This window comes from Brassica rapa, chromosome A07 (genome assembly GCF_000309985.2).
Source record: "Brassica rapa cultivar Chiifu-401-42 chromosome A07, CAAS_Brap_v3.01, whole genome shotgun sequence".
Lineage (NCBI taxonomy): Eukaryota > Viridiplantae > Streptophyta > Magnoliopsida > Brassicales > Brassicaceae > Brassica > Brassica rapa.
The window spans coordinates 22,351,189-22,375,029 of record NC_024801.2 but is presented as its reverse complement, the minus strand read 5'-3'; the positions used below and the strand labels follow the sequence as shown (position 1 = coordinate 22,375,029).

The 23,841-nt window shown below is 32.4% G+C and overlaps 1 protein-coding gene and 1 pseudogene across 2 annotated transcripts; both read right to left on the bottom strand.

The window, feature by feature from the left end:
• Positions 1 to 677: 677 nt before the first annotated feature.
• LOC103830951 lies at positions 678 to 7,530 on the bottom strand (annotated as a pseudogene).
• Positions 7,531 to 8,916: 1,386 nt separating this feature from the next.
• Positions 8,917 to 22,531, bottom strand: LOC103830950 (phosphoenolpyruvate carboxylase 4). Of its 2 annotated transcripts, none has more exons than XM_018653135.2 (20): positions 15,556 to 22,531; positions 15,263 to 15,426; positions 15,036 to 15,150; positions 14,582 to 14,659; positions 14,422 to 14,490; positions 14,274 to 14,352; positions 14,122 to 14,198; positions 13,884 to 13,979; positions 13,579 to 13,720; positions 13,373 to 13,480; positions 13,205 to 13,272; positions 12,872 to 13,111; positions 12,588 to 12,713; positions 12,423 to 12,524; positions 12,194 to 12,340; positions 11,947 to 12,045; positions 11,764 to 11,852; positions 11,533 to 11,659; positions 11,245 to 11,451; positions 8,917 to 11,097 (listed from the first exon to the last, which is right to left on the bottom strand). In XM_018653135.2, the coding sequence occupies exons 1-20, from the start codon at positions 15,709 to 15,711 to the stop codon at positions 10,273 to 10,275; spliced, it is 3,114 nt and encodes a 1,037-aa protein (XP_018508651.1). In that variant the 5' UTR covers positions 15,712 to 22,531; the 3' UTR covers positions 8,917 to 10,272. The 2 variants fall into 2 exon arrangements, with proteins under 2 accessions (XP_018508651.1, XP_009105021.1); XM_009106773.3 differs by having other exon boundaries at positions 13,205 to 13,275; positions 15,556 to 22,530.
• Positions 22,532 to 23,841: the final 1,310 nt, after the last annotated feature.

Sequence of the window (23,841 nt, the reverse complement as noted above, 5' to 3'; positions counted from 1 at the left end):
AAACCCATACTTGGAAAGAAGAAACAGAAACTTGGGGGGGGGGGGGGGGGGGGGGGGGGGGGGGCGGGGGGGGGGGGTGGGTGGGGGGGAAGAAAACAATGTTTAGTTTAAATTTTTACCAGCATTGCTCTCCAGTAGAAAACTGCATATGCATATTCTTTTGAGCTTTACATATTCTTAGGTTTAACTTTTAACATATTTAACTTTTTGAAAACTTTCTAACCAAGAAAAAAAACTAGAAATTTTTTTAAATTACAAAAAAAAGAAAACATAGTGTTATGTTAAATTAACTAAAATTAATTATATTTAACTTTTCGTTGTTTCTTTTGCGTGTTATACACTTAAACAGATGTGTGTATAATATATAGGCGCTGAGTCTTAGGAGACAGAAAAGAGTGCTTGCAGAGGAAGGAAGATAGAAAGAAGTTGTACAAGCGAAAGAGAGACAAAGATTAAGGTATTTTTAGTTTCGATTCTCTTAATTAAATTTAATGTTTTATCAATTACATGAGACTAGTGATCAAGAGATGAAGAAGAAATTCTGAATCATCGTAGCAAATTCTGAAGAGATTTTAGGGTTTAGCAGAAAGTAGTATACTAGGTCTTTGTTTTTGAGGCTTTGTTCTATGTTAAGAACTCAGTTGGATTATTCATATTTACCAGTTTTTTTTTTTTTGGGGAACAGGAAGAGATGGATACCAAGAACGTTCAAACCGAGAGCCAGCCAACAACTGCTGCTTCCACAACATCTTGCAGAAAGCATGTAAATGATGAGAATACCACTTTCCTTGCTAACCTCAAGGACCGTTTCAGTGAATTCGTCAATACCCCAATGGATGAACACAAGACTTGTTTCAAAAACACCATGGACAAGGTTTGTTCTCAGTTTTCTATATCTACTTGGACGTCGAAGGGTGATTGATGATGCACAGAAGAAGGTTGATGAGGTGAAGAAAGTGGAGAGTCACACGCCTCTTTAGCGCAGCAGATTTTGCCAGATTCATCTTAACTTTTTCTACTTGATAAAATCAAGTGTTTTGTTCTCTTTATGTTCTCTTGTTTAACTTCAATAGTTTCAGAGATTTTTGGACAAGAATAATAATAGTTTTAATAATGATATAAAGATTCTTGATCAGATCTAACAATATGGTTAATCAAGAAAGAACATCCTTCCTCTTCCTTCTTTCAAATCTCAGAAAAAGCTAATAGTAATGGTTACTGATTCGATTAGATCAGTCTTCTTCATCAACTTCTCTGAAAGGAAGTGGCACTGTCTTCACAGCTCGAAAATTCCCTGCATTATTTAGATGCTCATTCTCCAATCTGCAACAGTGGTTTTGTTTGCAAGCATCAGTATTCTGATGCTCAAAAAGATCCTTAAAGGGAGATTAATTGTACCGGTAAAAGTTCCAGTGTCCTCTCCTGATGACTTCAAGAGCAGCCAAGAACAATCCTGTCACTCTATAATTCACATGCTCAAAACTTGAGTGCAAAACTGTTTGTAGCCATGCCAACCTTAGAACTATATTTAATACCTACAAAAAGAAATCAGAGAATGAGAAAATACAGAGGAGTGTCAAAACATTTTGATTAGGCGGTAAAAGATTTAGATTTGGTACCATAGAGAAGTAGTAAATTGATTTCTGGCGAAGCATGAGTTGGTTCCTAAGCCAAGGGTTGTTGGAATTATGTTGAAGTAAACCCCAATCTTTAACAAAGTCCCAATACAATTGGTAAACTGTGGCTATACTTGACATAACTACAACAAGGCAGAGCCAACCAATGCTCCCCTCTTTTCTCGTAAGCCACTTTGGTTCCAGCGGCTAACATTGCTGACACATACTTCCCTAGGTTCACTAGGTGGCTCGTTTCGCCTTCGTCAAACCACCTCCTTGCACACTGTGGCAGAGACTTTTTCAGTATTTTTATAAAGTGGAAACCCATACTTGGGACAGAAGAAACAGAAACTTGGGGAAGAAGCAATGATGTTTTAGTTTAAGTTTTTCTACCTGCATTGCTCTCCAGTAGTATGGGAGGAAGGAAACTGCATAGGCAAGATCTCGGTAGTACTTGACTCTCATACAATATCCATAGTCCTGTGTTGCGTAGCTACCGGTTATATAGTAGCAGGCTATGTATTCTAGGTTTCTTAGCATAGGTACCTGTGAGATAAGAGTTTGCCCATTTTTCAAAGATCAGATTTTGACTAGGGGTTTATGCAAAAGATCAGATTCTTAGCTCTGTTTTGGTCCATGGAATCGTTACCTGGCTGCAAAGTTGATCAGCCATGAAGAAATCGAGCATCACAACTTTGTAAAGAGGTGAAAATACAATGTTTCTGATGACTGATATAAGTCGGTAACGGCTTGATTTGTAGAAAATGTTCAAGGGAAAAATCAGTGTTAAGAAGAAGACCTTCAAAACCGCAAAAATCACAAAACATATTAGATTACAAATTTACATAAAAACACATGATGAATAGTGGCTATACCAGTAATAGAAGGCCAGGGATCACTTGAACTTGTCCAAATGAGTAACCTTTTGCAAGAAGCAAGAGATGAACAAACATGACACCGACTATCACAGACATTGAAGCTGTGCATATCAAGAAAACATCTCTGAACTTGAGCTCATTTTCGGACCCAAGTTCGAAGATGAAACTATAGTTTATCCTCGCTTTTCGCCACATAAATATGTTGCAACCGTATAAGAATAAGTGCAGAAACAAGAGCCCAAACATGCTGCAGAACAAAACAATACCAAATTGGCATTAGTTTTCTATTTATAGATTTACCATAATCATTATGAATTAAGCTTTTAATTAGACCACTCGCCTTAGTACAGGATACGCAGTTTCCATGTAGACAGTCTTCTCAGATTGTTTTCTATACATTCCAGTCAGATGAGCCACAATGATGTAGCCAGCAAGAAGAGCAACAAAGCCACCAGTGAATAGACCTGAATAAATATTAAATTTGACTCAAAATTGAGGACAATATTAAACCAAACCTATATGATCTGCAAATATTCTTAAGCAGACAAGATAATGTTATGCAACAGAGAGTATAACAGAACGTTATTAAAGGTTACATTGTGGAATCCTAATGTGTATGTATGTGATGGGGTCCAAAAGCTTTTTATTTGTGGTCGGTCTTACAAAAAGATTTCGTGTTTGAAAGTGAAAAATAAAAACGTCACAACATCAACAGGTAAAGATATTAAAATTAAAAAAACTCACCAATGAAAAAGGTGACAGAGTGAGACTCTTTCCGGTGGTGCGGTTTCAGATATTTCATTGCCTTTCTGCGATTTTCTCCTGTGAAGTGCTTGATGAACCATTCTTCAACTTCATCTGATAGATTTATCACCTGTCATGTCCCAAGATTACAATAAATGATAAGACAGGACAGTAGGTTTCGATTTTCCGCTTGCAAAAACTTGAAAAACAAAAAAAAAACTAACGTAGAGTTTCCAGTTACCTTGTCTGAACTGTTGAAGTAAGAGCTTTCCACCACTTTTAGATATATTGGAAGGATTTGTTTTCCAGTAACCTGAAACATCAAAGTGTTAGTCTTATAAAACGAAAAAGAAAAAAAAAACTTATAGAAGCTCTGGTTAAAAATTGCTTTACCTTATCAAACTTTTTGAGAATGTTCATGAAGGCTAACATGTTCAAGTTTCTGTAAGTTTTTAGATAATTCAACCCTTTGTAGAGTTCTGTCAAAGCTCCTTTGATCATCTTTTCGGCATGGTTTAGAGTTTTCTTGCTGATTCTCAGCTTATTTACTCCATCTGGACCACGTTTCTTTGACGATGACTGGTTTATCAAATCTTCTTTGATGAAGTAACTTATAGCTGAGAATTTACGTGAAGGATTTGTCAATGGAATCTTTATATTGAGATTCCTCCCCTGGCAGCTGAAAACACGGCCAGAAACCGTCCTCAGCTTCGAGTCCTCGTTGTTGATTTTGATTGATTCTTCTGATCTCGGAGATTCCAATGCTTCTTTCCCATTGTTATCCAAATCCTCTAAGCAATATTCTTGAAGTTCTATTTCCTCTGTTCTGCTTTTCATAGAGTCTTCCTCTGCATCCAGAAACATAGCAAACTAAGCAAACCACTTCTTGAAATGTATACAAATTAGCCAATGAACTTTGAGATACTTATAATGTATGTTTTTATTACCGGATGAGATGGTGCATGAGATGGAATCGTCTTTTTTTGATTCTTGAGTAGGTTCTCCATTGGCTTGCTTTTGATTGAAAGCATCTTTGACCTCAATGAGTATCTCCATTTGCTTCTTCAAACACTCCCCTCTCTCCAAGAACTCTTTCTCCTTTGTCTTGTAGAACTGATTCACTTTGTTGAGCTGCGTGTCCAGACACATGAAGAACTCTTTTGCTGCATCGGTATCATCAGCAATCGTCTCCAGGAGTTCCGTCTCATACACGTCACTGTTACTTACAGAAGAAGCAAGCTTTCTATGAACCTGTTCAAAAAAGCATCATAATCATTAGTACAGAAAAAGATGAATAGTTGATAAAAATCACAAAGGATGATGGTCTAATTTTAGTACTTTGATGGCACGAGGGCGTTCCCGTTCCTTGTTACCGAAAAGGGAAAGCTTTCCTAAAGAGGAATTGATTGTTTTGATGAGAGAAGTTTCTGTGTGTTCCTCTTCAACTCCATTGGTTAACAAATGGATTTTCTTGAGGTCTTTCTTGAGCTGAGCGTAATCTACAAAGGCGTCCTTCCACTCGGGAACAAGCTGCCCCTCAAATTGCTTAGTGAACTGCACCATATCTTTCTCTCTCTTAAGTCTTTAAACTCAAAACTCAAAAGAAGTAGATAGTGTGTTTGTTTTGTGAGTGTAGGTTAAGAGAGGATTTATAATGGACAAAAGAAAAGGCAGAGAAAGAGAAGAATATATGTGACTGGGCTTGCTTGATCCTACTGATGATGCTTCGCAAAGCACATTCTCAAATATCCTTCTTAAAACTAAATCTGATCATGTACTAATTTTAATCCTATCCTTCTTCTACTTGTGCTTTTAGATAGGTAAATCTTGTCTCGTGTGGGACCTTCTGATTCTCACCGGTATATATACACCGATACTTCTCTGGCCGCCGGGTCTTCTTGCACCTCTCTCACCACTCAAAATGTTCCAACTATGAGTGAAGCTTGTACCGAGTACCGAACTAAATGAACGGTAAGGGTATATATAATGTGGGTATCGTAAATGGGATAGCCTTAAATAGTAAGTAGATTGTAGTTTAGTAATATTGTCTGTGGAAAAAAAGGATATATCTGAAATGGACCAAAAAGAAATTAGGTGCCGAGAGACACAAAAGATGAACTCAGGTTGGACCAGCTCGATTTCCACTATATTTGTTTTGGATGGTAATGAGATTTTGAAAACATGTATATCTTAAGGAAGAAGAAAAGAAGAAGAACTACAAATCAAATTTTGATTTCATAGTTTCATATTACAGTTGCGCATACTGCCAAATCCATGTTAATAGTCATTCAAGTAGTTTAAGTTTTTACCAATCAGAACATGTATTAATGTTCTTTATAACCCACTTTCATAAATACAAAACTGTAAGTTAATATTTAAAATTTAAAAATATTTTTAAAACCACGTTCGATTGCAAACAAAAACAAAACATATATTGCAAACGTTCCAAATTTTGAGGTTTTTAGTTTCGCATTCTAGTTTCCATATACATTGGAAAAAGTAATTAAGTATGAGGTTAAAAACTACCATGGGACTTCAAAGGTGTTTGCTGAGGGAGCTAACATTTTCATTCTGTTTATGGTTGCTTGTTTTACAGTAAAAAGTATGAAATTTTCTATCTGATATTTTAGGGAAAATATTATTACAAAGCACAGGATGCTCATGAAGCTTTATGCACGCGGTTTAAAAATACGTTTTTGAGCAACCATACGAATGGAGGGCATTGAAACTTCAAAAACGTTTTTGAGCAACCATTTGTATTTACCTTTTTCCGACTAAAAAGAGAAAATTCCTTATCATATCATATCCAACTTCCAATTTATGGCAATGTTGGTCCACCGTTTCTTCTTCAAAGCCAGCGGAAAATGATAAAACGACCAAATACCTATATTGCGAGCCACTAAAGTTTCTACATTTACAATTACTTTTTTTTGTTGTCAAAGAACCCCATTTTACAACAATCATAACCGAAAATATACCATCACTATTTGGCTCGTCAGATTGCAGTAGCATGTAGACTAATGTAGTACGGGTAGTATTAAATAAGAGTGATGTATCCAGGGACATCTAGCCAAAGCTAGTTCAATGCTTTTGTCGGGTTTTTTTATAATAGCATATCCCATTTAGTTTTGTGGTGCGATTTCTCCTTCATTTTTTGTTGTTACTTTTGTAAAAAGGAATCCAAACAAATTCAAATGGTGACATGTAATAGTGAATCTAGGAGTTAGATAAATAGGGTAGCCAAATCAGAAAATTCTATATCATGTGAGAAACCTGAGCTAAACCTAAGAAAATCCATTTTGTAAGAATATGATACCAACCTTCAGTAGTACACTCTCTTTGATGTAGGCCTCTGGTCTAGACTATGTGGGAATATATGTACGTTGAATCTCTCTATTTATACCGTCAACTTTAAAAAAAAAAATTATGGCGCATCATACGAGCAAATTTCAGAAAAATATATTTTGTGATGAGATGCTAACCAATCGTACAATTAAAAACGATGATGAAGATATAATTAAATTAAGTAAGTGTTAAATATATATAAGCATATATATGTAAGTAGTTTAATAAAATTTTGAGAAAACATATTTAAATATATTATATATATTATTAAACTACTTGGAATTTTTGAGCGAGGGTTATATCAAATGTTGATATCGTAACAAGGATAATATAGAGGCAGCTCATAAGCACATTAAAAAAATTATTCAAAGATCATTTTATCGTAGACGCTTTGTATTTAGCATAAAAATAATATATATGCTTTTGTAAAGATGTTTTACAAGAACATATATTTAAAATTAATAAAAATAAGAAAATGTTGCTTCCCGTAGTGATTAAGGAGTGTTTAGTAAAAAAAAACTATGCTTCAGTTTGTAGTCAATATATAATAGTTTAACTAAATAATTTATCATCCAAGTATAAGATTTTGAATTAAACTAATAGTTTTTTATGAAAAATAATTAATAATTGTTGTCACCTCAACATAAAAACAAAAAGAAAAAAAAGAAAACAAATCAATGTATATGGAAAAACTTTAAGTCAAAAAAGAAAAAAAAAGGGTTGTATATGGAATATATTATTTCCGGAGTTGAATAAGCTAATAGTTGGAAAATACATAGATATATTTTAACCAAAAGGGGCATACGCCATTCTCATAGAATCTAAATAATATATATGAATAGGGGTGGGCACTTTACCCGATATCCGAAGTGGCACCCGAACCCGATCCGAAAAAACCGAACCGAAATCCGAACCGAAGTAGCAAAATACCCGAACGGATATTGAATGAGGAGAGATTGGATACCCGAACCCGAACGGATAATACCCGAACCCGAATGGATATCCGAAGATAACCGAACATATGTATAATTAACCTTCTGTTTCTAGTTTATATCTCTCATTTTATATAAAATATTTATATTGATACTACACATAATTTAAGTTCATATGATATACATACAATTCCGGAAAAAATGATTTGCTACTCACTTAAAATGCATGTCAAGTTTTTTATTTCAAAAATTAACAAAAAGTTATATCCAAAATTAAAAAAAAATAACTAAACTAGTGTCTTTTTAGTTTTAAAAATAAAAAATTAGTTAACTAAAAGTTATATTTTAGTTAACTAAAATGTTATGTCCAAATCTATTAACCATTCAATCTATTAAAAATAAAAAATTAGTTAACTAAAAGTTATATTTTTAAATACAATAAACTTGAGAAATGAAAATTTTAATATTTTTTTTCAAAATCTAAATATCCGAACCCGATCCGAAATAACCGAATCCGAACTAAAAATACCCGAACCCGACCCGAAGTACAGAAATACCCGAACGGGTTCTAGACCTCTATACCGAAATACCCGAAAATCCGAAATACCCGACCCGAACCCGAACGGGTACCCGAACGCCCACCCCTATATATGAAGTTTAAAGAATGTATACTTATTTAGCTATAGCCATTTCTCACGAAAGTTATTTTGTTTTATTAACTTTTGCCCACGACGCCACGTGCAATTCTACGGTATATAGTATTAAATAGTAATACACATAAATATTTATTTTATTTATTTATAATTACAGTTCAAAAGGTAACAACGACGTTTAATTAGTATATGTTTAGCATATGCTTTCAATTTAGGCAGCGATGGATTAATGAAGTTTTGCCTGTACCTGGATTCGGATTCTTACAAGCCGGTTGTTAAGAATCAATTATCTTCGAATCGTTGAGAAGAGAATATATATACACACGATCCTATAGAGAAAAAGGTTGGTTTGGACTTTGGAGGTATTTTATGATTGTGATGTATTTATACTTGAGCGAATTCCATGTGTTTGGAAAATTTTTAAGATACTCTTCATCATGTAATGCATGCAGGTGGTGTAGATAAAGTCTTTATATGTTTGGAGGCAGTAATTCAATTAAAGTAATTCACTTAAAGTGAATTCAATCATTTGGAGGCAGTAATTCAATTAAAGTAAAGGTAAAGCAGTGCTTATCAATATGTGCTCGTGAACAGTTACAAAAAGTGCTCGTGTATCAGTGCGTGCTTAGCTCACTATTATCTTTTTTCTTTCCGAACAAATCTATTTTGATATTTAGACTTCGAATGCTTACAAACCGCAACGCACCGCACCTTAGTTATATTAACATAAATTTCTACATATATTTATTTATTTATATATTTTTATTATTATTAAAACCTCAGCGTAGTAGTTCTTGCATATTGCCATTCGGACCCGTACTTTCAGTTTCAGATATTTGCGTTCTTCATATGAAATCTTATCTACATTTTTTATAAATTAATATACGTATACTCATGTATCAATAGTAAAATACAAAAAAATGAAAAAACCCACCCAAATCAGTTTCAGTTGTCTGCCTATAAGTTAAACCCAAGTAGCTGAATCAAAATCGACAACTGAAAAACATCGGTTCGGTTTGCACAGCCTATACCTCACAACGTTGACAAAAGAAATGCACCACACAAGCAAATAATAATATTCTAAAGAATATGCTCTCCCGGGATTCATGCCTTGTATTTCTCTTTTTCTTTCAGGTATGTAAAGGCTAGTAGGCTAGGATTCAGACATCAGTGTTCTACGAAAAAAAAGAGTAAAAAGCAATTGGCAATGAGAGAGAATAATAGCAAAACTAAAGTTACTTAGACCACAAGTTGGCAGTGGATTTATACATGAAAAGTTGTTCTCAAATCTTACTGTTTAGAAGATTTTTCCTTTATATCGATTTACATATAAATCGAATAACGATGTTAACATCCCAGAAGGATAATGATCAAGTAGTTTCTGCTGAATTTTCAACACTCAAGTTAGAAAACAGTAGTAAAAAGATCATCAGATGTGTCAAAAACATAATATTAAATAAAATAGAAACAATAGTAACAATTAAAATTTTTAATTTAGAGGTTGTAAAATCAAATTTTAATTTAGAAAGCGTAAACAAAAAAAAAAAATTTCTGTTATGTTACCATTTTAAACATGTTTAAAACCTTTGAGTAATAGAATGGTCTTTCGACGTAAAAAAAAATGTTTAAAACAATTTTTTCAGTTTATAAACAAATTTAACGTTGTTATTTCAGTTCTGTTGCATTGTATGCGTGAAATATGACAACATATTTTATTTATGTACTAATCCATCATGGATACTTATTTCTCCTAAATGATGCATGCATGCACATTTTGATCGTTCATCAACGAAATCGGTTATAAGATTTCAGGATGGGGTTTAATCACAGGTTGTATAAAGGAAAAGGAATATGTGGATATAGAGACATTGCAATATTTTGTTCTGTCTTTACCTATTATTTCAATAATTCCACCGCAAAGTCCATTGAGCCCAAAACATTACAACTATATAAACTGTGGAATTAGTCCAATGATAAATTAAAATCCCCGACGCTCTCTTCTGTACGATTACCTTGTTGTTCAACAAGAAACAAAAGAACAGACCAAAAGAAACCCAAATAATAGATTATTGTAAATCTCCGTTTAGTGTGTTGTGCTACTTTCTTAACCAGTGTTTCTCATTCCTGCAGCGATACCATTGATTGTGATTAGCAAAGCATCCCTAAGCTTATTGTTATCTTCATCGCGTCTTAGCCTCTTAAGTACTTCAACTTGCAACATGTTCATAGCGTTAAGATACGGAAGTCTACTCTCTATGAGTTTCTTCAAGCTCTTGTTGCTCTCCAAGAGTTTCTCGCGGCCAGTTATCACAAGCACATACTTTTCAGTAGTCATCAATTCTTTCCTCAGCATATCACCAAGTCCTCTTCTGTTCTCAGAGACAAGTTGTTCGTCATAGAGTTTTGTAATGGGGATGTCTGCTTTAGCTAACACCATCTCTATAAGGTCAATAGTTGACTGAAAAAACGGCCACTCTTTATACATCTCCTGAATATCGTCTGCGTAACCCTTCTCAGAGACACCCTTTAGACCAGCTCCTACACCGAGCCAAGCTGGTAGAACAAACCTTGTTTGTGTCCAAGCAAAGACCCAAGGGATAGCTCTGAGATGTCCTATGCCAGTAGAGCTCTTTCTTCGAGCTGGTCGGCTTCCTATGTTGAGGTAACCGAGCTCGGCTTGTGGTGTTGCCTCATGGAAATATGAGATAAACTCTGGGTTTTCGTAGACTGTGCCTTTGTAGTTTTGGGAACTGATTGTTGAGATTTCTTCCATTAGATTTCTCCATTTTTTCTCTCGAGGCGGTTGAGGAGGCTTTAAGGTAGCAAGTAGAACGGCGGTTGTGTATATCTCTAGTTGTCTAACAGCTGTTTGTGGTATACCAAACTTGGCTTGAACCATCTCACCTTGCTCGGTCGAACGCAAAGAGCCCTGGCCAAACCAAGTAAATAATATTTGACATAAACTATTGTAGTTGTTATGTGTTTGTTTCCTAAGTGACTTGAATCTCAGTGAACCAGTAAAAGACCATATTCTTGTGTCACCATGAAAAAAAACACAAGACAGATGAAAACTGACCATTACAGAGCCTGGTGGTTGGGATTGTATGGCGAGATAGGTCGGGCCACCACCACGACCAATACTTCCTCCTCGTCCATGGAACAAAGTGATTTTGATCCCAAACTCATTGCAAGCAGCAACAACATCTTCTTGAGCTTTGTAAAGTTCCCATGCTGCAGTAAAGCGTCCAGCATCCTTTCCTGAATCAGAGTATCCAACCATCACCTGCACGTAATATTAATTGTTACAAGTTTTTAGAGGGGTTAATTCTTCTAAGAAATTGTTTAATTTGCAGTTGTAATGTACCTCTTGGTGACCATGATGATTCTTTTGGATGTGTTCTCTGTACCAATCTATTGAAAGCAGTTTCCTTATCACAGAACCAGCAGCTCTTAAATCTTTCACCGTTTCAAAAAGAGGAACCACTCGTAGCCTAACGAATGAGAGAGTATGGCAGCATACAATTCGAAATAAAATGTTTACATTAAAATGTTTCTATAATTAGTATGAAAATAATGAGTATGAATTTAAACTCACGTTCCACCAGGACATGGTTTTCCATGTTCACTAGTGACCGCAAGTCGAGTATCTTTCTGCAGAAGCTCCACAGCAAGGACGTCACTTGCCTGGAAATTTAGCAACAAATTAATCAATTTCAATGTATACGTATCACATAACTTATTGCTACATTTGATTCTAGAGAAACCAAAGCGATCATACATTTGAAGCCATGGAAATAACATAAGCTCCAAGTGATTCACTTCCAAACTCAGCAGCAACTCGGAATGTGTCCAATACTTCTTTAACTTCAGGAACAACCTACACATAATATAGACCACAGCTGATATTAAAAAAAATTGATACATTATTAGTAAGTTGTATTCTTTGGATCGCTCTTGTTCGAATGCACCAGTAACACATGCTGAAAGACGGGTTTTGATATGCAAAAGGTTATTGTCATTCTGACCTCAATAGTGGGAGGAACAAGGGGTCGTTTCCCTTTAAGTTCTTTTGTCAAGAAATCTAGTTTTTTCTCTTCATCCCATTCACTATAAGTACCAAGATCCAAGTATGTTGTAATTGCATCCAAAGCTTCAGCATGCCTTGCAGATTCCTGGTAAATGATTCATATATACATTATTATACGAGTAAAACCACTAAAACAAGAGCGATCCAAAAATAGAAGAAAATCTCACCTGACGTAAATCAAGTTTCACCAAAACCATGCCAAATGTAGAAACTCTACGGATTAGATCAGCAAGTTTTCCATCAGCTAGTACACCAGCGCCGGATGATTGCTAAGTAAAAGAATGATGTTAAAGATCATTTTGATGGAACGTTATTTTAACATGGAGTTTTACCAGCGATTCGTAGCAGAGGAGCAATGGTTCTAGAAGTTGCTCTGACGTTTCATACGATACCCTAGGGTCATACTCACAAGGAAGACCCTCAAGTAGAAGTTCAAGGAGTTTTCGAGTCTTCACAAGCTGTGATCATAGAGTATTCAGTTTGAGAATTAGTTAGAGCACTTATATGGCTCAAACTTTATGCTTACTAAGAATTAGAAAAAAAACGAGTTATAATAGGTTAAGATGCAACCAACACGTAAAAGTTAATTTTGGATGAAAATATTAAGGTCTTGTACCTTATCCTTAACATCTCCAAGTACAATGCGGTAAGGAGCCATTCCAGCACGTTTAAGTGGAGGTGGTTCTAGTAGCTTTTGAAAACTGGCCCTCCCAATTTTAGATTCCGCAAATAGTTTCCTCTGGAAGAGAAGTTGAGAGGTAGATGAGAAAGAACCTCGCGAAGTAAGACCTCCCGTATGAGTATCATCAGCATTTGACTTCGAATCTATCTTTGGAGAGTCTTCTTCATTTTGCTTCTGTGTAAGAAAAATAAGGAAAAAATATCAAAAGACTTGGCAAGAACTCAACAAAACTATGTTTCATGTAAATATCAAAAGGCTTTGCCTTACCTGGAGATTAGGAGGCACAAAATCTGTCGTCGTATTAATTTCAAATTTGGGATGTTGTGAATCGCCATCTTCTGTAATGAAATGAGTTATAAGAACATGAATGCATCAGGAAAAAGGTGTGGATGTTGGTCGTGTTTACCAGCACAAAATGTAAAAGTATTTTTTTACCAATGCAAGAAGGATGTTGAGCTTTATCTGGAAGCTGTGTTGACAAGGATGAATTTTGCTGGTTTAAGAAACTTGATTGTCCTCTGTCAGAATTTTTTTCAGAACTCTCTGAGGGGAGAAAACATCAATTTGTAAGGTTTTATAGTAAAAAAATATTATGAATGGAAAAAAATGTACAAATTCAACAGAAACTGATAGAAGCATACCTTTTTCAAGAATGTCCTCTGCTAATCTTGAAAATCTGTCACTGCATCGATCTGTAGACAATTCAAATCTTAAGCTATCAACCTCTCTTATGTACAGATCGATAGCCATCCACCTGGACAAGAGAGATACTTCCTTGGTGACCTGGAAAATTAGTATCACAACATTTAAGTGTGAGATATCAAGGAAATCACAAGGTTAAAGTAAGATAAGTTCGATGTTCTCCATGGAAAAGTAATTGGCAGGAATTTTATATGGGAAAATGGAAAGTAGTTGTGCCCTAGAATAATATACATAAAAGACTAACCTTCGCCGTCACATTTGGGTTTCCATCTCTATCACCTCCCATCCAAGAACCAAATTTTATAGGCGTGCATGTTAATGGAAGTGGCTTCCCCGTAAACTAAATCACAATACTCTCAAGGTTAGGTAACTTGAGTTTATCCAGATTTTATTTTTGGAATGTTATATTTATTGCTTAATAAATTCTTTGCTAGAAACTTATTTTTCCAGATATACACTAGAAAATTTAATTAGAATCATACCTTTTTCAAGGAATTGCTGACACGACGCAGGTAATGTGGTACAGCTTTCCAAAGGGATTGCTCAACAATGTTCAAACCTGGTGAATTAGAAGGGAAGGAAAATGAAGGGAATGTCAACTAAATTTTTATACAAATTCGATTTAACATAATACCAGTTCTAGCTTCATCAACTGGAGTAGGTTTTTGACGTCTAAGCTCATCAGTCTGCCATACTGAAGTTATCTCCCTAACCTTTAAAATATGATAATTAGTTTATTAGATTTTAATGCTCTAACAAAACGAATTATAAAAGAAGAGTACCAAGTCTTCAATTAGTGTTTCTCGATCTTCATGGCCGATATCTGATCTGCTGTTATATTCTAAAAGATTCTGCAAGAAAGTAAACGGTCTTAACGCTTTTTTTTCTGACTAAAGAATACAGCAAGAAAGTATATATATACCAACATCATTCCAAACTTACAGCAATTCTGACATGCTTGTACTGTAAGGTTCTCCGGTTAATTTGAGTAGGATGAGCAGTAAGAACAATCTCGACCTCCTAAAGTCGATAAATAAAATTTGCAATTTAATATCAAAATGTGGAAATTTGACACGCAGCTCTGTGACATACTCCCTCCCTTCCAAGATAGACTTTTTAGTATTTTTACACTTATTAAATAAACACATTAAACTATTATAATAAAAGTATCGTTTTTTGTAATTTTCAATTTTTAATAATTTTTAATCAATAGTAATTCAATAAATTCAATTAATTTTTTTAAAGTTTACAATTTTTTTCATAGAAAACACAAAAAATAGATGTTTGTGAAACAAATTTTTTTTTTAAAAAATCTATCTTAATGGAACGGAGGGAGTATGATATACGTGTTACAAACATATTGGAACAGTTAAAAGTGATATAATATAAAGTCAACCTGCTTGCAAACCGTTTTGTAAAGCTCTTCCGAGGAAATTCCACTTTGCAATAGCTGAGTGAATATATCATCACACGATCTTGAAAGTTGTGTAACGTCTATGAGTTTATGCATTCTGGAAAAACAAAAAAAAAGGTTTATATACCAAAAAAAAATTAAGAATTTATTATGCTTGTTCATTATTTGTAAATACTTTTGTTGTAAATGTTTTTTTCTAAAACCATGACCTGTGATGAGTGTCTGCAATGCCCATAAGGTTAAGAGAGTGAGTGAACGCACGAGCCAATGTCAAAGCTTCCTCTAGTGGCATCTTGGATATTTCACAAGTCAGTTGCTTCTCTAATAGGTTTGCAGTATCTTCAATACCAGCCAAACGCAAATTCAACGCACTCTGAAACGTTTTTAACCACAAACACTAGTATCATTCCTCTTTATTCCAAAACCATTGTACACTTTTTAGATTAATGACTTAATTTTTAATAATATATTTAACACAATTATATACTAATATAAAACAAACCTGAGCCAGGATTCGAATGCGTTCAATTTTCTCCATGAATGAGCTTCCGACTTCCCTCTGCAACACATCATTGAAGAGACTTCCGAGCAACTTGCAGTCATCTTCGAAGCTTTGGAATGAGATTTCCTCTGCAATATCGTCTGTCGTATCCGTCATTGTATCGATGAAGGAATGACAGAGAGCGTAGTGATCAAAGTGAAATATTTAGACGAGTGATTTATGGTTTGTTAGCTATATATGGTGTCTTACTAACTTATTGATGCAATCTCATGCTGACAAGTGGTGGTCAACGCAGTAAAGTATTGCGCAATTAAATTTGTGGTGCTAGTAACTTCCCGTAAAAATATAGAGAGGAGCCTATTCTTCTTCCTTCACAAATTTTAATAACAATATTGTTAATAATTAATACGTTTATTTTTGGGGTATGAATGTTAAGAATATTAATTTTTATAACAAACAAAAACATTTGTCGAAAATAATAAAAGAAGTGTTATGGCTGGGACTCATGCCACTGGACCGTCTGACATCATATAGTCAACGATGAATAAACAAATCGCCGACGAGAGAGGATGGTTATTTTATATTTTTATTCACACTGAAATGGAGACAGAAAGTGCGATGCCGAAAATCGCTGTTGTGGTCGGTAAACTCGGTGTTGCTAGAGAAGTAATGGAGGAACCGGGACTAGAGTTCGAGAAGATGAAGCTGTTGCACTGTCAATCTGTCATAAACAACGTCTACAAGGAAGTGCCAAAGGCATCGCGCACTACATCACTGTGTTCAAGTTCAATTTATGTTAAGTATGAAGATAACTTCTCATCACTCAACACTCTCTTTACTAATCTTTAAGAGGATTACACACAGACTAACACCGATTACAAGGATAGCTTGAGGTTTGCTACATTCTCATGGCGAGTGAATCTTGAATCACCGATCTCATCACGATCGGATCTAAACTCATATGTCTAACCAATTACAACATCAAACATAACCTATTCTTCAATCAAGCGACTCTACTTATAGTCTTCTTGCTGATGCATATTACTAACGACAAAGCGTCTCAACCATCCCGAGTCTTTACTTTGCTCTAACCCTTCCACGTCATCCTGAGCACTTGCCACGTCAACATAATGATAGATGATACCTATCAATTTACCAAAGACTTGATATTGTCCAGAAAATGGTGAAAAGACTGCATCATTTTCTAGCTGATTGAAATAAAAAATGCACAAAATGCATTTGGTCTAGTTGTATGATCCTCGCTTACGGTGTGAGACGTCCCGAGTTCAATTCTCAGAATACCCTCTCTTTTTTCCTAGTCGTCTAGAAGAAAAAACTGTGGCAGAACGTGTTGGTTCGTCTTTGTCTTGTGCATTTTATTATCTCTAATGTTTGATTCTACTATTACTTCAAATTCAAACTATGGGAGATGCTTGGTGTTTATTTATCAAGCATATCTTCTTAAGAGAAAGACAAGTATTCCAGGACAATTGTGTTTGGTACATGCTTACTTAGATATCTTAATAACTTTTAGTTTTAGCAGTTTGACTTCTAAGACTAAAACCACATTTTGTGTATAATGTTATAAAAATAAAAGGAGTTGTACGGTGTCTTATTGATTATAAGTTGTTATCTTCAGGAGCTTATGACATAATTCAAGAACATCAAAAGATTGATACGAACACTGGATTTACAATTTTACATTATAAAATAACAAATTCAATAATATAAAATTTAAAATATTTTAAAATATAATATTTCAATAACAATAAGTTTGTCGTTTGAATACAAATTATTTCCAATAGTGAATTTTGAAAAACGAAAAATAAAGTAAAACAAACTGTAGGGCCACTTTATTTTGTTTCTGTACTGAAAATTCGGCCGTCTTCTTATAATCAGGCTTTTACTAATAACTTAACTAGGAACAATGACCAAAAATAAATGGGCTTTCGACATATATCAGGGCAACAATTAAAAAAACAACAATGCTCTTTTGACGAGGCTCGTGAATTGTGAGACTGTGAATATTTTACGGAAGCGTAAATCCATCAGCAAGGTTTCTTTCAATTAATCTATCAATTTATTGGAAATCAAATAACTAATCTAAAAAATGAGGTCACAATTTAACTCCTAAAGAAAGGTGGTGTGGACCGGAGTAATGATGCAAATGCATGTTATGACCTATGAGACGTCAGATTGAAGCAACATCGAAGTCTCGTATATATGAGATGTACGATCTGTCTTTCACACAGACACACACTTTGTGCATATATGTAATTACGCAGACACATATATATGCAAATTAATGATAAGCATGCATGTTAACAATTAATATTCGTGTGGTACCAAATCAAAGAGACTGAACGGTTCTTGATGTGCCTTTTTGTTATAGAAAGATACAATGTATCAAGTAGCTTCCAGAAAACCTCAATATCGAACTTATCACGAGTTTGGGTTCTAGATCACAAATGTACATACTGTTTCGCAGACCTAATTCATTTCATAAGATAGTCTGAAGTGTTTTTTTATATATGGAGCAAAAAAAAACCATTGTCTTACCTCGGGGACACATTTGTTTTAGGGAATATGGAATATATTTGACACTCTCCAAAAGATAATTTAGAATAGGGTAATTACGCATTATGAAACATACTTTTATCGAACCAGACAGACAAAACTCATAATGTTTGATCTATGACTCAAACCACATAAGTGTATTGCACTTAACTTTGTTTCTTTTGTTTTTTTTTGTCAGCACTTTGTTTTATTGTTCTCCACTAATACTCTTATTTTTCAAATATCAATATTAGATTATTACCTCCTTTACTAAGAAAAATAGAGTTGTAATTATGATTTGGAGATGTATATACCTTCAATGTATTCTTCTATGTTTCCACTAAAATAAAGATGTGTTTTAATATTTTTTATTTTCCTCAAAAATATTTTTTTAATATATTATATTTTGATTCTAAAATTTATTCCTTTTAATTATGAAAGTTTAAATCAATTCAATTCACTTTGATTTTTGCAGAATTTCGAAATTTCATAAAATTATAATATTATACAACATAATATAGTGTTATATATAACAACATTTACATTTCTTAAAAAATATGATATTATGGTATGAACTTGTCGTCTTATATAAAAATGGGATATTATATGTTTATAATTCTTAATTCGAATCTATTTATCTATTTTTAAGAGGTATATATTTTTTTACAAAATCAAATAGTGATACATGAACAATAATGCAAAACAACCTAAAAACAGAAATCATTGACAAGCATAATATTCTATCAAATTCTCATAGAGTACCTATATGAGATGTATATGACACAGATAAATTTATAACAACAACGTGTTGGATAGCTAATAAAATAAAAAGACAGTCATACATGATATAATTGACACGATAATAACACACATTATTCTGTCAACGCTAATTCATGCATGTATGTTTGGTTGTGAGTAACATTGAAACTACTGATAATAGGTTCAAATGTTGATGTATTATACATGGTGAATGGAAAACATATACTTAAATATTATTTTTTCAATAAATCATATGAAAAAGTATTGTTTGGACTAAGAGAAAATTAAAAATATTCATAAACCATCTTTTCAAGTTTAAAATATAGAGAATTTATATTACTCGATAAATAGTCTTTAAATGTTTTTCTACAGGATGATATAGAATAGAAATAGACATTTTTATTAAGAAAAAATTATATATTTACTGAGAAATTTATCTAGTTTAATTTTTTTTTCAAAACATGGCATATGTAAAAAATGTTTTATAACCTAATTATTATGACTGGATTATATTGATAAAAATATACATATCAAATGAAATTTAGGGAAAAAAGATAAGATAGAGAAAGATGAAAAATAAAAAAAAATAAAAAATAAACGGTTGTGGTTGATTACAATAGATATTATAATATTATATAAAAATCTAAAGATTATTATAATATTATATAAAATATATAAATATTGTATAATTTGTATTAAATTATAGTTTCTTATAGTATAAACAATATATCTACAAAACTTAAAAACGTAGGGGTAAAACATACGAGTGTAATACGCCAATACCTAGTAGATTAAGAAAAAAAACGTATTGTTTGATTTTGATACTCTCCAATATATTGAGTAAAACAAACAAAATTCACCAAAATGTTTATATCAAAATGGTAAAAAGAAAGGAGCCTGCGTCAATGAAATGGTGAAAGTAAGAGGCAGAAATGAAAGTAAAGTTAGGTCTTATGATTTGGCCTCTTTTTTACTTTTGTCAACCAGACTTCTTACGAAGACTGCGTTTTTGTCTGCACTTTGCCAGTCAACCTCGCTATTTCAGTTTTTAATTTACTAATCATCTTAGCTTCAATAAAACCAATTAAAGAACAAAATTCAACTAAAACTTCTCTCAAAATGACCAATAGCAAACTCAAGTACTCAAATGATCATTAATGACAACCATAGTGAAGGATCCAACAAGATTTTCCTTAATAAACATGTTTGATCCTAGCATAATTCTCAAGACAAAAGAATACTAGCTCTCCACGAAAATGCAAACATCATCATGTAAGTCGATTATAAAAGTTATCTAATATTTATTCAAATCCCTGATTTTAGCTTTCACCATAGCAAATGGTTTGGATATATCTTTAGACTTTAATTTGTACTCAAGCCATTTTTAATATAAATAAACGATCTCAAAATTATAATGGTGGAATTTATAATGAGTTTTACTTTTCAATTGGTGCACTTTTATCTTTCATCCTTTGAATGGAAAGATAGAATTTTGTGCTCATTGTGAGGAGTTCCTTTTCTCTATATTCTCAAAGAGCTTACTTTTGTTTTTGACAACAATACGAAGAGAGTAAAGAAAAACTAAATTGTCGTCCAAATTGAAAATTCGGTCTAAATGGACAATATGTGACGCTTGACTCCTTGCATCTTTTTATAATTTGTCGGTAATGGTGTTTGTCGTTCAAGGGTTATGTGAGATTGTGAAAACATTTAAATATTTTATACATCTTTAGAACTCCTCAATGTAGACTAAGAAAACTAGCCAATCCATTGATGTCGACCCTCGACACTGTCTTCACCAGTTACATACTGTCTGTTTGGAAAGCTACTTCTATTTGCCTAAAAATAATCATGCATTTCATTTTCCAAATTCGAGCCTCAAAATCTGCATTTAAAAAAAGGTAACCGAGAAAATAAGTAATCCATATTTGTGTATATTGATTATTTTGGGAAAATATATGGATTAGAGGGTATATTCAGAAGTATCATGTTTGTTTTGACGGCGGTCATTAAAATTCCATCACAATGTATCCTTGTGCCTTAAGGTTATAAGCTATTGACATACATCCTGGGAAAAAAATGCCAAAAAAAATGTTTCATTTTTAGTGGACACTTAAGTTTCTAAACAAATTCTTGTAAAGGATTTCGTGCGACTTGGTATCCTGATTTAGATGTGTTCCTGAGTTTGTAAAGTGCCTAAATATGGAATTATTTAGAGATAACGTACTAATATGTATTTTCCTAATGATTTCTGCATCTGCATCTTCAATAATGTTATAAAGGAGTTGATGGTTCCTTGTTTTTGTATGTCAATTGATAAATTGATCTACTGTGAGAGTGGGATAGATTTGTATTTTTGGAATTATGCTGGGCTCGGGCGGTGGACTGGAAACCAGAGATCGTTCGACATGTAGATCAATTTATCCGTTCTAAACTTTTTGATTAGTCATTTATTAACCATAGATATAGAAAAGGTGATACTTCACTATCCATAAAATGGTGAATATGATCAGATAAAGTTTAAAAGAGTTGTTTTCATGAAATATATCTACCTTCGACGATCCTTCTTTGGTTTCTAAAGAAGGATTTGCCATTCTTCTCACTCACAACTTGTGTTTCTTCATTTTTATTCAACAACTTTGTTCGTGACAAAAAAAAAATATTCAACAACTTTGTAAAATCCCCTTTGATTTTCATCTGTATTTTTGGAATACAAGAAAATATTTATAGTCTGGTTGAGATAATTTGTTTCAATAGATAAACTAAGTATCTGAAAAATTCATTCCACAAACTAGCCAACGATCCCCTAATTTAATTTTAATTTATATATAAATCTAAAAAATATTTAAATTTATGCAACATAAAATAATAATAATAAACTTGTTAACTGCCAATTTATCAAACATACATGATTTTAGTTGTAATATTTTATATGGTTCTTCTGGTTGGTTCATATTTTTTTACTTGCTGACAGAAATAAGTGCTTAGTGTAACAACTTCAAAATTAACCAATTGCTCGTTTAGTCGGGAAATCGATCAATTCATACATCAACACAGGACTGCGGTCCCGATCAGTACATATACTCGACACATGTGCTAAATCATACATCAACACAATTTATATTCAAATTTCATACATCAACCAACAATTGTAGGTGAATTAATACATTGACCAAGTCTCCGTTAGTCAAATAGTAATGAATGCTTATGTGGATTTAACAGTGCTTACGTAGCTTTTACATTTTAAATAATTGATAAAAAAAATTAATCTGTAGTCGGGGATGACGGACCTAGGTTCCGACCATATTGTCCCATACACACAACCACTGCGCCAAAAAAGATTATTAATTGGGTTATCAATTCTGACTTATTTATATCTAAATCTTCTATTCATATATTTCTATTTATCTAGAATTAGTTCCACAAAACATACAAATTCTAAGTAACTGTGTTTAATTATGTTAATTATTGTTATTGTGTTTTAAAAAAAAATAAAAAATCAAAAAGTACTTTTGAACTTTAAAAATAAAATATGAAAAATTATTTCAAAAGATTATTGTAAAATAAAAAGTTTAAATTTAAAAACATATAATTCAAAACTATTTAAAAATATTTTTTTTTATTTATTATCAATTTAAATAATTATTTTTTATATAACTATATTTATTTAAATATTAAATAAACATTTAAAATTATTTAAATAATAATAAAAATAAAAATAATTTTTTTTGCATAGTTTCAAATTATATTTTTTTAAATTCAAAATTTTCTATGATAATGTTTCAAAATTTGTTTTTATTTTTTTAGAAAAATGTTGTTTTCTTATTTTCTTTTTTATTTGAAAATGCCTTTTGATTTTAAATTTTTATTTCAAAAATTTTATTTTTATAAAAAATAACAATAATTAAGTTAATTAAAAACAATTACTTAGAATTTATATATTTTGTGGAACTAATTCTAGATAATTAAAAATATATGAATAGAACATATTAGACGTTAATAATACAAAATAGATGACTTTACCCTTAATTTCGTTTGTCACAGTGGGTGAGTGTGTGGCTCAATATGGTCCAAACGCAGGTTCGATGCCCCCGACTACTTATTATAAATTTTGTATTTTGTTACTTAGTTATTTAAAATGTAAAAGCCGCGTAAGCGCCGTAAATCCACATAAGCATATGTTACCATTTGACTAACGAAAACACGGTCAATGTATGAATTGACCTAAAATTGTTGGTTGTTGTATGAAATTTGAATATAGATTATGCTGATTATGATTTAGCACATGTATCAAGTATATGTACTGATGGGAACCGTGACATTGTATTGATATATGAATTAGTCGATTTTCCCTTGTTTAGTCTATATACTGTTACACAGAAAATGTACGAAACAAAAATCTCGTGTTATTTATTGTTGTATATTATAACGTTTCGGCACTTATTTGTAATATAAAGTAAAAACTATATAAATTAATAATGTTGAAACTATCGTAATTTCTAAATTAATAGAGTTATTAATTTACAAAAACATTGTTTTCTAGATTTCTTTATTTAAAATATATGTTTTATAAATTAATAAAAATAATTGATTTTAGTGTATATACATTAATTAAAAATTTTGAAATTTAACATTCATATTATTTGGTGTATATAAAATTTAAATGTGGTTTCAGATATAATTTTACTAAATCTCATCAAAGATATTAAGTGTTAAGAAAATATAAAGATAGTTCATTGTCAATATAAAACAAATAATATAATAATTTTTTATACTAATGTAAATGTATATAAATATAAATTATTAATTTGTAATTTTAATAGAACCATATATTTACATAGGATTTTTTAAAAAGTTATTATCTTATTGATTAGTGACATATTTTGAATGAGTCCATCGTGAGACCAGAAAAATTTATTAATTTATGATATTTATTAATTTATCAAATTTGTTGAGTTTCTACTATACTAT

Bases quoted from the DNA above. Each gene is read 5' to 3' on its own strand.
- LOC103830950 (XM_009106773.3), bottom strand. From the start codon at position 15,711: ATGACGGATACGACAGACGATATTGCAGAGGAAATCTCATTCCAAAGC. The intron at 15,151-15,262 runs GTCATGGTTTTA...TTGTTTTTCCAG, and splicing joins ATTGCAGACACTCATCACAG to AATGCATAAACTCATAGACG. The intron at 13,276-13,372 runs GTAAAAAAATAC...ATTTCATTACAG, and splicing joins TCAACATCCTTCTTGCATTG to AAGATGGCGATTCACAACAT.